Consider the following 12351-nt stretch of genomic DNA (forward strand, 5'->3'; position numbering starts at 1 on the left):
CACCATGTGTTCTATCACCACATACGATGTTTGATTTTACTTAGATTCCACCACATTCTCATACGACACTGACATACCAATTCTTGTGTCATATCACATTTTGACAATGACAATACATTTCTTACTGGCATTCCAATTAAATGAACTTATCGACTTCAGCTTCTTTGTTAAATTTCTCCCAGTCAAATAGTTTGTGCAATTCAAAGCTCTCTCTATCTCATCAAGCGATTACACACACACATACACAATGAGTGTGTGTGGCCTGCCAAACATAGTAAGCTAATTGGTTCAGAAACAGGTTGTCTCAGATGCCATGAATGATTGGAAAATGTGCTACAAGCCATTGCACGCTCATCATTATTAAGGTTTCTGTTTCTGTCTGTCCTCCAGGAAAAAAAACCTCCCCCCCCGGTGTAACCACTCTTTGGACCTAAAAAGATTCCCGAATGTAAGTGTAAAGACGACTGTTGACTGTTTCATATGCGATTCAATTCTGATCGCTGAACACTTGAATTAGAAATTGCTCCGTTTTGCCTACATATTTGCTTACTGAGTTTCTGCACTGTCAGAATTGACAGAAGAGCTAGGTTTACACTTGCTTAACTATCGTGGCAAGGCGTGCCAATCTGGAGTCACAAACCGGCAGGCTCCCGCACTGTTCACGACTAGTTCACCAGTAGTTCACGAATGCGCCCGTCAGTGTCGCGAACTGGCACGACGCATTCACGACGCATTCACGCATAGGTTGCGCATAGTTTACGAGCTTCCCGCATTGGCACGACGTGGTTGCGCACGCAATTACACACGTGATATAAAAAGGGGGGCTTCCCCAACCCCGGGTCATTTTTGGATTTGCTGTGGAACAGGCAACATGCTGAATGCCAGAGACTCCATTACTGCGGAGAAGAGAAGATGCCTGTATCTGGCAGCTGCTCTGTGTTGAAGAGCAGCAGAAAAGGCGCTGGCGAGGGCCCCGAGCTGAAGGGGGCCCCGACGGACGGCTGACATCAGTCAATTTCAATGACAAATTAAAGGCGCTACACTTGATGCTGCAACGGCAGTGCGTCGAAAATCCCCTTTTCCGGGTACTCGCAGGTGGCCACGACTGGCACGCATCCTCCCGCATTGTCCCGACGTGTTCACGAGGAGTTCACGGACAGTTGGCGCATAGTTCACGGCCCGTTCGCGATATTTTGTCGTGACCAAAATTTTGAACATTTCAAAATTCTCGTCCCAACATGGCACGCAGTTACGACGGGTTTACGCACACTTACGCACACTTTACGCACACTTTACGCACACTTCACGCCACTTTACGAGTAGTTTGCGATTCGATTCGTGCCAATGTGTGCCACAGAAGTGTAAACCTAGCTTAACCCTTTTCTACTCCTTTCTCCCTCCACAGATCCGTGCACAGGTCCACGCCCGCCTCCCCATGCAGAACCCCATGAAATGAATAAAGCACCACAGCCTATAACGGGACCCCCCTCCACCCCCCACCCTGCCCCCTCCCCGGGCCTCTCGCAGGTGAGCCGCCACCCACCCAGCCCCCACCCGCTCCTACCTGCCTGACAGATTGGATCTTTAATCACTCTTGCCTTTTTTTTTTTTAACTCACTGAAGAAAAGAGAATTCCAGTAGATAATAGAAAGCAGATCTCACTGAAATCTATTTTATCCCCTGCAAGGGGGGGGGGGGGGAGCTGCAGCAGCCACAGCCACAGAGATGTCTTCAGGGTGAAAAAAAAGACAAAACATCCCGTTGTGGAAAGTCTTGCAACATTGTCAGTAAAGATTGCACATTTAAAGTGATTTGATGGAAAAGAACTGAAAAAAAGAGAAACAAACAGCAAACTAGCTCCATGTACAGATCAGGATGATCAGGATTATCTCATCAGATCCCTGCCACGTTATTCATTTATGTATGGAGAATGAAAAGAAGTAGACTTATACCGCCGTTCACACAACATGAAAAGTAAAACCACATTGTTTTAGCAGTTTTGTTTCAGAAAGGTTTTGCATTTGCAATAGTAATTTAGAAAACTTCAGTTTTCCTTCGCTTCCACAGAGAAAGAGTCGGTTTGTTTCCAAAAGCTTCCACCCTGGGAAATGTTTTCAACAAGTTGAGTTTTTCCCTGTTTTCATGGAGACGAAGTCTGAACATTTTCACAGAGTTCCAACTCAGAGCCTGCTTTTTGAAAAGTTTGATTTTCAGTGGCTCCGAGTGCCGCTGTTGCATAAATTGATGTTTGAAAGTTTTGTGTAAACGAGGCGTAAACCTGCAGCAGCTATAGAATGACTGAATGAAGGAGAGGGCTTTGTGAGAGGGAGATTGTTTCTCAAGAGATGAGCCTGAAAGCCAAAGTTTAAGTTTTTGGAAGCACTTCCCTTCTTGCCTTCTTTCCTTCTTGTACCCTTTTCCCACTGGCCAAAAAAACCCGTTTAAACCCGTTAATAATCGACTCCTCATGGCAGTGGGAAAGGGTTTAAATGGCATTTCGACCCAGGTCGATTAACCCTGCAAGCTCAGCTCGCCTCTGATCGGCTTCAGCAGGAAAGGCAGACCCAGATCGACGCGGTCATTTATGTGATGACGTCGACGTAGCGTGCCTAAGTTAGCGCGCTTGTTGTTTTTGGACACAGCACGAGATGTCCTTCATCAGGATGACCCAGCATTGGCAAGATAGCGAGATCAGAAAGCTGCTCTCGATCCGTGGGGAAAGGGAGATTTGTCGACAGGTAAGGGGGACTGTGCTGCTGTTCATTGTTTACATCGCTGTGCTCCTATGATGTCCCACGTTGATGACATCATCAGCATGGGAAAAAAAATCATGCAGCTCACCTGCAGGTAATTAGATCCGGGTCTGCAGGCAGTAGGAAAGGAGTCAATTTATGTTTGTTAGCCCGTGTTAAAAAACACACGGGTCGACCCGCTGGTTTCAGTGGGAAAGGGTTATAGGTATGAACAGAAGAAGAAAAAGTTGTGAATATTTTGTGCAGTTGTCATGACCTGTTATCCTTTTTTCACTGTTGTCGCTGCCCTCCATCTCTTGCAGCCCTCGTTTCCCCCCGGGCAGCCCCCTTCTGTTGTGTTTGCCACCCCGCAGCCTCCACAAATGAACCCGACACAACAGCCCCGACAGGTAGGCCCACCTGCTGCTCTCCACGCCACAGACTTCTCTCACGTGTCGCAGTCAGTGTTTCTCAGTGCTTTCGAATACTTGACGTTACGCAGTTCTTTGTTTCATATCTAAACCTTCCTTTTGAGGATCACAGCTAATCAGCATGCAAATGATTGAAGTCAAGTCTGGGGGAAAAAAAACGCTTTTCTCATTGATGCCTCATGTTTCCAAATGTTCCTGTGTGGCTCCTCCGAAATCACAGTATCCTGAAACAGTCTGAACATTTCCTGTAATGCCTGCTTGTCTGTTTGCTTAATTCTCACCTCTTCTGCACCTTTTTTTAAATTGTCAGTGTGGCCTTTGGACTCGCTTCGCTCTCATCTGCATGACTTTTCTTAATTATTATCTCCTGCAAATCAGTTTTTTTATTACACTTGGTAGACACTTATTTCAAACGGAGTGGAGAAATTTAATCATGTACTGAAATCAAAATCGGACCAGGTATTTGGAAATGGAACAAGTGCTCTTGTTACTCTAGTTAATGCTGAGCGAGCACTGAATCACTGACCTGAAGTGAGTTTCTATAAAGATGCACATTTCTAAATTTAAAAGAAAAAAGCAAAAGCAACCACTAATAAATCTGACATAAACCATCAGCAGCATAAAACTCTGTAGCCAACGACGATGCTTTCAAGTGAAAATGGAAAACTTCCACTGGTTTTCGGTGTCTGTTTACACGCCAATGTGAAAACGCTTCAACTCCAGTTCTGAGGAAATGGATGAAAACGCAACTTTTTGAAAATGCTTGATCTCCATTTCTACAAAGACAGAGGAAACGCTGCTACAGCACTTGTGGCCAGCAGCCGTATAAAAAAAATAGTTCTTTTGCACATGTGCGAGTAGCTAGAGAATAACAACAATGGCGAGTGTCATGACTCTGTCCGTATTCTCCCGGGACTTTGTAGTTTTATAGTTGAGTCACCGTAATGACAGTCTAATTTGGTTGTCTGTGCATATGAGTGTCTGTGTACTCGCCATTGTTGATGTTTGTAGTGTATTGTTATCTGCGTGCGTGTGGTTTCATTGCAAAACAACCAACAGCAACTCGGCACCCAATGGGAAAACGATATCATTTTTCACTTTCCTGCGGTAGAGGTGTAAACAAGTATAGTTTTCAAAACCTTGCCGCTAAAGTTTGCTGAAATAAAATTGCAAAAACAGTGTGCTTTTCACTTGAAACATTGTGTAAAAGAATCCTTAGATTGAAGACTGCTAATGCATCAGGAGTGTTATGGCTGCTGTGGCTCGGGACTCATGAGGCACCCCTCCTCCAGTAAACAGGTGTTTCGTAATTATGTTTGATAATTGAACAGTGAACAGTTGGGAATTAGAGCTGCAGAGCTGCTGTCCCTCCATGTCTTCTACTGCCTTCACGTAGGAATAAAGTGGAAGGCTATCAGTAACTTTTGTATTTGTTGTTGAATTGAAGTAAAACATTTCTAATAGTTACTTCAACCATTCTCAACACTCCTCTAAATATACTGACCAGTCATTTCTGCAGTATCAGTTCTCTAAATCTCTCTCGATCAGGTTCAGGACATTTGTCTTTATTTCTCTTTGTTTGTGTCACACACTGAATTGACCTTTTCAAGATTTAAGACTGACCTGTTTGGAATGCAAAGGTGGAAAATAATATCAAAAAGGGGAATCAAGCCAGTATGAAATTAACTTGTTTTGAAATACCATATAATCAAACTTCATTTGAAAACAGCAGTGGAGTGGAACCCCATGAGGAGAAACCCTTGTTTTGCTTTTATTCAGTTTGGCATCATAACACATCCAAAGAATTAAAATAAATGAAATAAGATAACCAAGCAGTTATTAAAAGACAGTCTTGAGCAGCTCTTCAAATAGATCGATGGTTTCGTGCGATTTGGCTAATGCTTAAAGTGTCTTGGTGTTTAAATTGAAAGAAAAGTGTGAGAAAAAATTTTAGTGGAACCAACCGAGGACATAAGACAAACTCCTGGGAATGTCAGTCCCAAACAAATCTTATTCTTATTTAAACACTATACACAGAAAAAACATGCAAAAAAAGCCTGGACTATTTGAGGTTCTCAAATTTGATTTTTAATCCTGAAGTACAGTTGAGAAGGTGCAGAACTGAGCGAGGCTGTTGGTAGGAAGTGAAGCACGGACGTCCAGCTCTCCTCTTTTAACTTCTGTCTTGTCTGCCTCTCCTCCTCTAGTTTGCCCCAGGGCCCCGACCTATACACCAACAGGTACTAACAGCACAACCAACTAACCTGAGCTGGGGGAGGGAAGGGTCAACTTATTAACCCAGTTAAATCTGACTGGATGAACACTAACTTATTAGAAATAACTTGCACACTGTACATATAAATATATATGTTGTTTTTGCACAAAAACCGAGGTGTCAAATTCAGTTTGGACAAATTCTGAAGTTTGCTTCTTGATCCAGGTCCTTGAATCCAAGGATCCCAGAGGTTCCCTTCTATTAATCTGTGGGGCATTTTTAACACTTTACGTGGTCAGGCACAGTCACCCATTCCCTGAGACAATCAGGCACCCGTCAAAAATCCCAAACTGAGAAACTCAAGTATACTGGCATACTAGCCAGGTGGAGAATGGGATTAAACCATCAATAGTGGGATTAGAAGTCGGCCTACTCTACCAGTCTCACTGTGACTGCCCTTAAAATGGCCACAGGTGCCAGATAATGCATGTAATAGCCTGTTTCTTTCATGGTTGTTTCAGATTGTGATGGAGCTGAATAGAAGATTACTGTGTTGCCCTTTCTGTACATATTGTTGAAAAACAGAGAATTTGTTTTTTGAACATTTTTAAAGCTTATTTTGCTTTTAAGCCCCTTATATTAGGAAGGACATTCCAACTGACGCAGCTGTTTTGTAAAAAGAAGATACTCGGGCTTCACAAGAGCAGGCAACTGAATTCAGGACGGGCAGACAGGTTCTAGAAGGTCGCCACAGGTCTGAACGTCCTGAAGGAAGCACCAGCTGCGTTTGCCGCATGGTGATGGATCACGGATATTTAACTGTTAGTCAGATTGCTGTTGCGCCTTTGGAGGCGTAGAGAACATTCTGCTCAACGAACTTGGCATGTTGAAAGTTTCCGCTTGGAGAACGCCAGCTTTTGATGCCTGGTTGATCAAGTCGCGGGCGAAATTGGGAAATGTTGAAGCAGATCCAACTGCTCTTCTGGAACGTTTCCTTACCCGAGATGAATGTTGGGTCTGACACTTCCAGCCAGACACCGAACTTCTGGAGCGGCATGTAGACGTTCGGCCCTTCTTTGGTGGCATCCTTTGAGTTTTCACCCTAATTGTGTATTTGGGGAAAAAAAAAAAATTCTGATGGACAATGTAGTCCACACAAAAGTCCATACTTTCATGAATGTGCCTGATGAGAAGTATGTACCTACTCTTTGCAGTTTCAGGCAAATGTATCTGATGGACAGTTGGCAGAAGTGGTTCTTGATCATCAAGGTTAAAGACATCTGGTCTTGAGTCACCTGCTTGGGAATCCACTGATCACAAACTTCAAGATGTTTCAACTCAGAACCTTTTTCACAATATCCAGTTCATGAGCGATATCTGAAGCTTTGAATTCACGACAATCTGCAGAAGTTTTCCAAACTGGTTTTGATTGCTGGGATTTATGATGGCATGAAAGAACTCAAGGTAACTGTGGTTAGCTTTCTTTATGGATAACTACATATGTTTTGGGCTATACATTTTTTTTAAAAAAACAGCGATGGGTTGGGGAATGTATTACTTATTGATCTGTTATTGTATTTATTATGATCAGTACCAGTTATTGACAGAGCTCATTAGATGTGTTAAGGTATGAAGAAAAACCATATATCTTTCAAATCACCCATAATCCCTCTAGAGTATCACAATCTTGACTGAAAAAAAAAACCTGAAGTATTGGCAATATTTGAGAAAATTGCCAACTTTTAAGACTGGTCAAAGACTTACTGATGGTGCTTCAACGTTCCATCATCTGACATATCATGATTTCACGCTAGGTGCTGTCACAGTCTTGAGAAATTATCTCATTTGTCAAAAAAGGAAAAAAAACACTGATGCAAACTTTTTCCAATCTTTTTAACAAAGTGAGAGAGCTCTGTTTTGCACAGCTCATACTATTGAGAGTGATCCTCCATCTCTCTCTGGGAGTTTTAAGCCTCTATAAGATCAGGGAAACAGACCTTTTGCCATTCGCCTGTTTTTTGCATGCTGCTTGTTAAATCACGGCTTGGCTCAGAGAGCACGGTTTCTGTGTGCTTTGCTCTAACTGATTGTGGTGCTTTCTTTCTCCCCCCCCCTCCCCCCCTCAACACATCCTCTCCCACCCTCTCCTTGCTACCACTTCGTGTCTCTGTGTGTGATCTCTGTGTTTGTGCCGCTGAAGGGAAGCTTCAGGTCGCTACAGGTAACTCAGTTTTCTTTTTTCCGTTATTACACCCTGTCTTCTTTTTTGTTGTTGTTGTTGTTTGATTTTTTGTTTTTTCAATCCTCCACAACCGACACTCGCTTGAGGGGTTCATACGACATGTGTGTCTTAATATTTGGCAGCCTTGCGCTTTGTTGGCTTGGTGTCATTTCGCCGGCTACGGCTGTTAGCTCCCAGGCCAGCAGGAGAATGTCAATGAGGAGGCTGTGAATGAAGCAGCATTAGCTGCTTTATCTCTGCTGGCAGGCAGGGCCAATATGTTTCCAGTTGGAGTCCAGCCATAGATCCGAGGACAGACTATGAGCTCTAGCTGCTAGGATGGACAAGCTAGATATACCTGGTCCGAGACTCGAAATCATGCACAGGCATTTTGTTTATATCAGAGATTTGAGAAAGGTAACCGATAGTTCCCTCGTTTGCCTTTTCTTTTGTTCTCCTGTCCTCTTTTTACCGTCTCATTGTATTTTTTTTTCTCTTTCGCTTCCTTCCACCCTCCTCGCAGCCCTACTACAACCGGGCCAGCCTGCCTCCCAGCAGCGGGCCACGGGGTGTCCCACCCAGCAGCGGCCCCCGGCCCGTGACTCCCACCCACGTCTACCAGGCGGGCCCTGGATCCCAAATGGTGATGATCCCTCAGCAACAGTTACCCTTCGCCAGCTCACCACAAGGACCCGCCTACTTCATACCGGGACAGGTAAGAGTTTAGGGATGTTTACTTAAAGCTTGCATGAATTGCATTGCTTGAATTTCTACCAGCTGAGGTTGATTAAAAAATACAAAGCTTTTGTAGATGTCTGGACCACCACCGCTACCTACATGTCGATATCACCGAAAAGCCCAAAAAGCCACATCAAGCTTCTTTTTGAAGGAATTGTAATTTAAAGCTTTTACATTTTGCTTAGTGCTTTGGCGGGCCGAATTAGAGATGTTTCCAGGCCAGTCTGAGCCTACAGGCCTTATACTTGACACCCCTGAGTTACTTGTTTTTTCTGTCGCTCACATTTTGTTGGCAACGTGAGCTGACCGAAGTTAAATCTGAAGCTATCATCATCTGTTCCTTTTCATCAGGATGTTTATATCATGTTTTCTATGAATAGAGGAGATCATGTTTTAATCAATGAAAGAAGATAAAGTCTCGAGTCAGAGGTTGAATCTTTGGAAGGACACGGCCCTCTTGATGGTGTCTGTAGGGCAAAGTTAATAAAGTGAGACGGCGTACAGGACGTGTCTAGCTTTAAAGTGGCATTGCAGGTTGGCGCATTGGTTGTCCAGAAAGCTGCGTATCATTCCTGTAATACAAGAGAGATTTGTAAAGATTGTCGTAAGATTTATCAGTGCAAGTGTGATCCTCAGCAGCTCTTCTTTCCTCCACCTGTATCTAATGGCATTTGTCCCTCTTCCTCCTCTCCCCCCGCCCCTCCCCCTCCACTTTGCTTCCTCAGTATCGCTCGCCGACCTATGTGGCCACCCCGCAGCAATACCAAGTCCCAGCAGGAACCCCGGGCTTCTACCCAGGCACCAGCCCCGCTGAATATGGTACTTACGGTAAGAGGCTCTACCTGGGGCCTCATCTGCACCGCTCGTACCCAGAGCGAGAAACACACACACGCACACACACAATGAGGGGCATTGACTCCGGCACAGGAGGAAGCAACGTCCCGGTGGTCTGCTAACTACCACCAGTTGAGGAATTGTTGTTTTAGCAGGAAAGAAAACATGACACCAGATATCCTCTCGATCAGACAAAAGCTCAGTCTTATATTTCTGATGCACAGACTTGACATACTTGCATTCTACAATCCACTAGTTATATAAGTATGAATGCTGATGACAGAGTGCAAAGATCACTTCCACACAGTGCGGTAACTGAGGCTAACGGGTCCACAAACAAGAGTTTTCTTCATATGCAGATAGCTGTTTTCAGTTCTCGCTCACTGTTCTGCGTTTTTTTCAGTTTTGCTGTTTTTGATCACCAGCAGCAACGTTTTCCTTTGATTAGTCTCGTAGTGAGAAGGTGATTTAGAGCTATCAGGGCATATTCTAGAAATAGTGGTTAGTACAAACATGATGTGAAAGTGTAATTATTCAGGTAGTTTGCAGCTGAGTGACGTTACGTACAGAGGTCAGACGGTGGGAAGCAGTCTGATGGACTCTGATCGGTTTACTGAGTAACACCTCTGCCTCTAATCTGAGGAATCCATTATTTCAGTCAAATAGATCAAATTGAATCAGATAAAAGTGATACCATTTGAATTAGGCATGTCTTTAATCAGATTTGTTATTACTTTTCCTCTGGAAGAAAGTGCTGAGGATAGTTTTTAACAATGCTACTCGGCCTTCAGCGCAAATTTTTTATGTGGTCCTTTGAAAAAATTAGCTGCTCACCCCTGAATTAGACGATGGTTGTTCACCACAGCTGATTTCTGCTGTTTTGGTCTTTTTTTTTTTTTCTGTGTGCTTCAAGTTGCAACATATTTACTCTTCCAGTGAATTTTTGTGTTAATTTTTAAATGAATTTCTGCACAGACAGGTTTCCAAGAAGTGCTTCTGATTCTGCACAGAGGTGTTCTGCTTTGAGGATCACAATTACATTGAATGTTTTTTAAATATGCATGTAATAAGAGTCTTTTTATTGAAGTTCATGCTGCATGAAGCAGGAGGCAGTGACGTCCCCTCCAGACTGTCATCAGTTGTGCAGTGACATTCAGCAAACACCAGCGGGGGGGGCGGGGAAGGGGGAGGTTAGAAATCAGCTGTGATGACTTGATACTGACTATAATAAAATGCAGCTGGACGGCTCGCCTGGGTGTGGCTGCGAACTGGAAAATGTTGGAAGCTGCTGTCAGTCAGTGAAAGCAGGTTCAACTGAATCGAGCATACGGCGAGTCGCCACTCTGCGCCCAGCCGTGTGAAAGTGGGACTGCGATTCATTCCCCGAGGCACTTCCCTCACAGATCGTGGACTCGTTCTTTGTCTGGAGTGAATTACCACCCAGTCACACAAAGTGTTCCCATCTAACCTCCTGTCTCCTGCAAACTGCACTGCAGGCTGAAGCCGAGACTCATCCCATGCGTTCTCGCTCCCTCTACTGGCGGCCGTGCGCCGGTGCGGCTCAGGAAGCAGCGGCGTCCTGAAACAAACTCCCTGACCCCCCACTCTCTAGGCATTTCAGTTATGTGTAGTCTTTGTTGGACCGGCGCTCATTGGCAGCAGAGCTCGGATGCCTCGTACCAACTCTGTCAACGTGTCCAACAAAAAAAACAACGATCTTAATTTCAATTTCACTCGTGTTTTCAGTCTTGCACGCACACATCTTTTTAACCTCAGCTGACCTCAAAAAGTGAATTCAGGATTTTCTTTCACCCAGATTCACCTGTTTCATCATGCTGTGTGTGTGTCTGTGTCTGCGCGTGTGCACGTGTCACATGCTTCGCGCTGTTTCACATTAGCGCGTTACCTCCTGCAGACGCTAATACAAAACATGTGAAAAGGACGAAAATGGCCAAATTAACACTCTGAGTGTGTTAACAGGGGTTGGTGTTTCTGTATTAAACTGATACTTTCAGTATCTTTTGAACTAACTGAATCGTGATGGAAAGAACTGCTAATCAGTTCTGATACCGCGTGTGTTGTGAGTCATTTCCTGCTTGAGTTGTTATTGTTAAAAATCAGTTGAACTCGAGTGCTGTGGATTCTGAAAGTAAAAAAGCCATGTTTTTTTTAGTGCCCTTTTGCTTTAAACCCAGAACAATAATGCTGTTGCGGAGTACATTGTCTAAATTGTGTGCCACCCCTTTGCAACAAACTGCAGTGCAGTGTGTGTTTTGTCACCTTTCATGACTGCAGCCCAGAGATCATTGGCTAAATGGTTAAACGGGACAACAGAAATGTTTCCAGTGACTGTTCAGCCATCATGCAGCCATCTGCCACTCATCAAAAAAAGATAATATTGATCATCAAAACAAAGAGTGGAGAAAGGGTTTTTTTTTTTTTTTTTTTTTTTAAGAGTTTTAACTAGTATTGCTGGTTAATGTTGCAGTCATTAAAGGTTCTGTTTTATTAGTTTTTCCATTATTATGATCCCCTGCACCACCACAGTTTTGATATCATTGACATCTATGAAGTGATGTAATTAGTAACCATGTGGCCATTTAGTAACTTTGTAAGATCTGCTTCAGTTTGTTGAAGGTAAAGACTTACAGTTAGTCCTGAATACATGGTGTAAAATATTAAGCTTTTTCAGTGGCATTTCTGTTTTTTTTAAGGGGGGGGGGGGGCAGCGGCGTTGCCAGAAACATCTCTAATGCAACCCACATGCTTTGCTCTGCTGCTTATCCCACACAGGATGATGACCGGTGAATATTTAACATCAGAATCAGTCAGGCAGGCAGGAGGTAATGTGAACAACGATCCAGCTGGACTCACTGTCTGATTCCTCTTAAACAGAACAAATGAAGAAATCCTCCATCACACAGTCTAGTTGGTTTTCTCTCTTTTTCACTGAGACAGTAAAGCTGTTTTTTGTTACGGTTTGGATTTGAAGGTAGTGACGGGGGGATTTCTCACAAGTTTCCCAGACAGAAAATACAATGCTGCCTGTGAAGGGTGTTAATGTTCATTTTAAAAATGTTTTAATAGAACAATCAAGAAGATCAGCAAGTTCTCTCCGACACATCCACCTACATGATTCTGTTTTTTTGCACAATATAAATCTGTTTGAAGGTACAGACT

At 43.7% G+C, this 12351-nt stretch overlaps 1 protein-coding gene across 1 annotated transcript in view; it reads left to right on the forward strand.

The window, feature by feature from the left end:
* The window catches only part of eif4g1b (eukaryotic translation initiation factor 4 gamma, 1b), a 52963-nt gene that overhangs the window by 13184 nt on the left and 27428 nt on the right, over positions 1–12351 (forward strand). Inside the window, exons 2-8 of the mRNA XM_030108183.1 lie at positions 391–448; positions 1406–1527; positions 3056–3142; positions 5371–5403; positions 7579–7599; positions 8123–8314; positions 9063–9165. Of these exons, the coding sequence (XP_029964043.1) occupies positions 1453–1527; positions 3056–3142; positions 5371–5403; positions 7579–7599; positions 8123–8314; positions 9063–9165 (511 nt within the window). The 5' untranslated portion in view covers positions 391–448; positions 1406–1452. The remainder of the gene's footprint in view (positions 1–390; positions 449–1405; positions 1528–3055; positions 3143–5370; positions 5404–7578; positions 7600–8122; positions 8315–9062; positions 9166–12351) is intronic.

This window comes from Salarias fasciatus, chromosome 14 (genome assembly GCF_902148845.1).
Source record: "Salarias fasciatus chromosome 14, fSalaFa1.1, whole genome shotgun sequence".
Lineage (NCBI taxonomy): Eukaryota > Metazoa > Chordata > Actinopteri > Blenniiformes > Blenniidae > Salarias > Salarias fasciatus.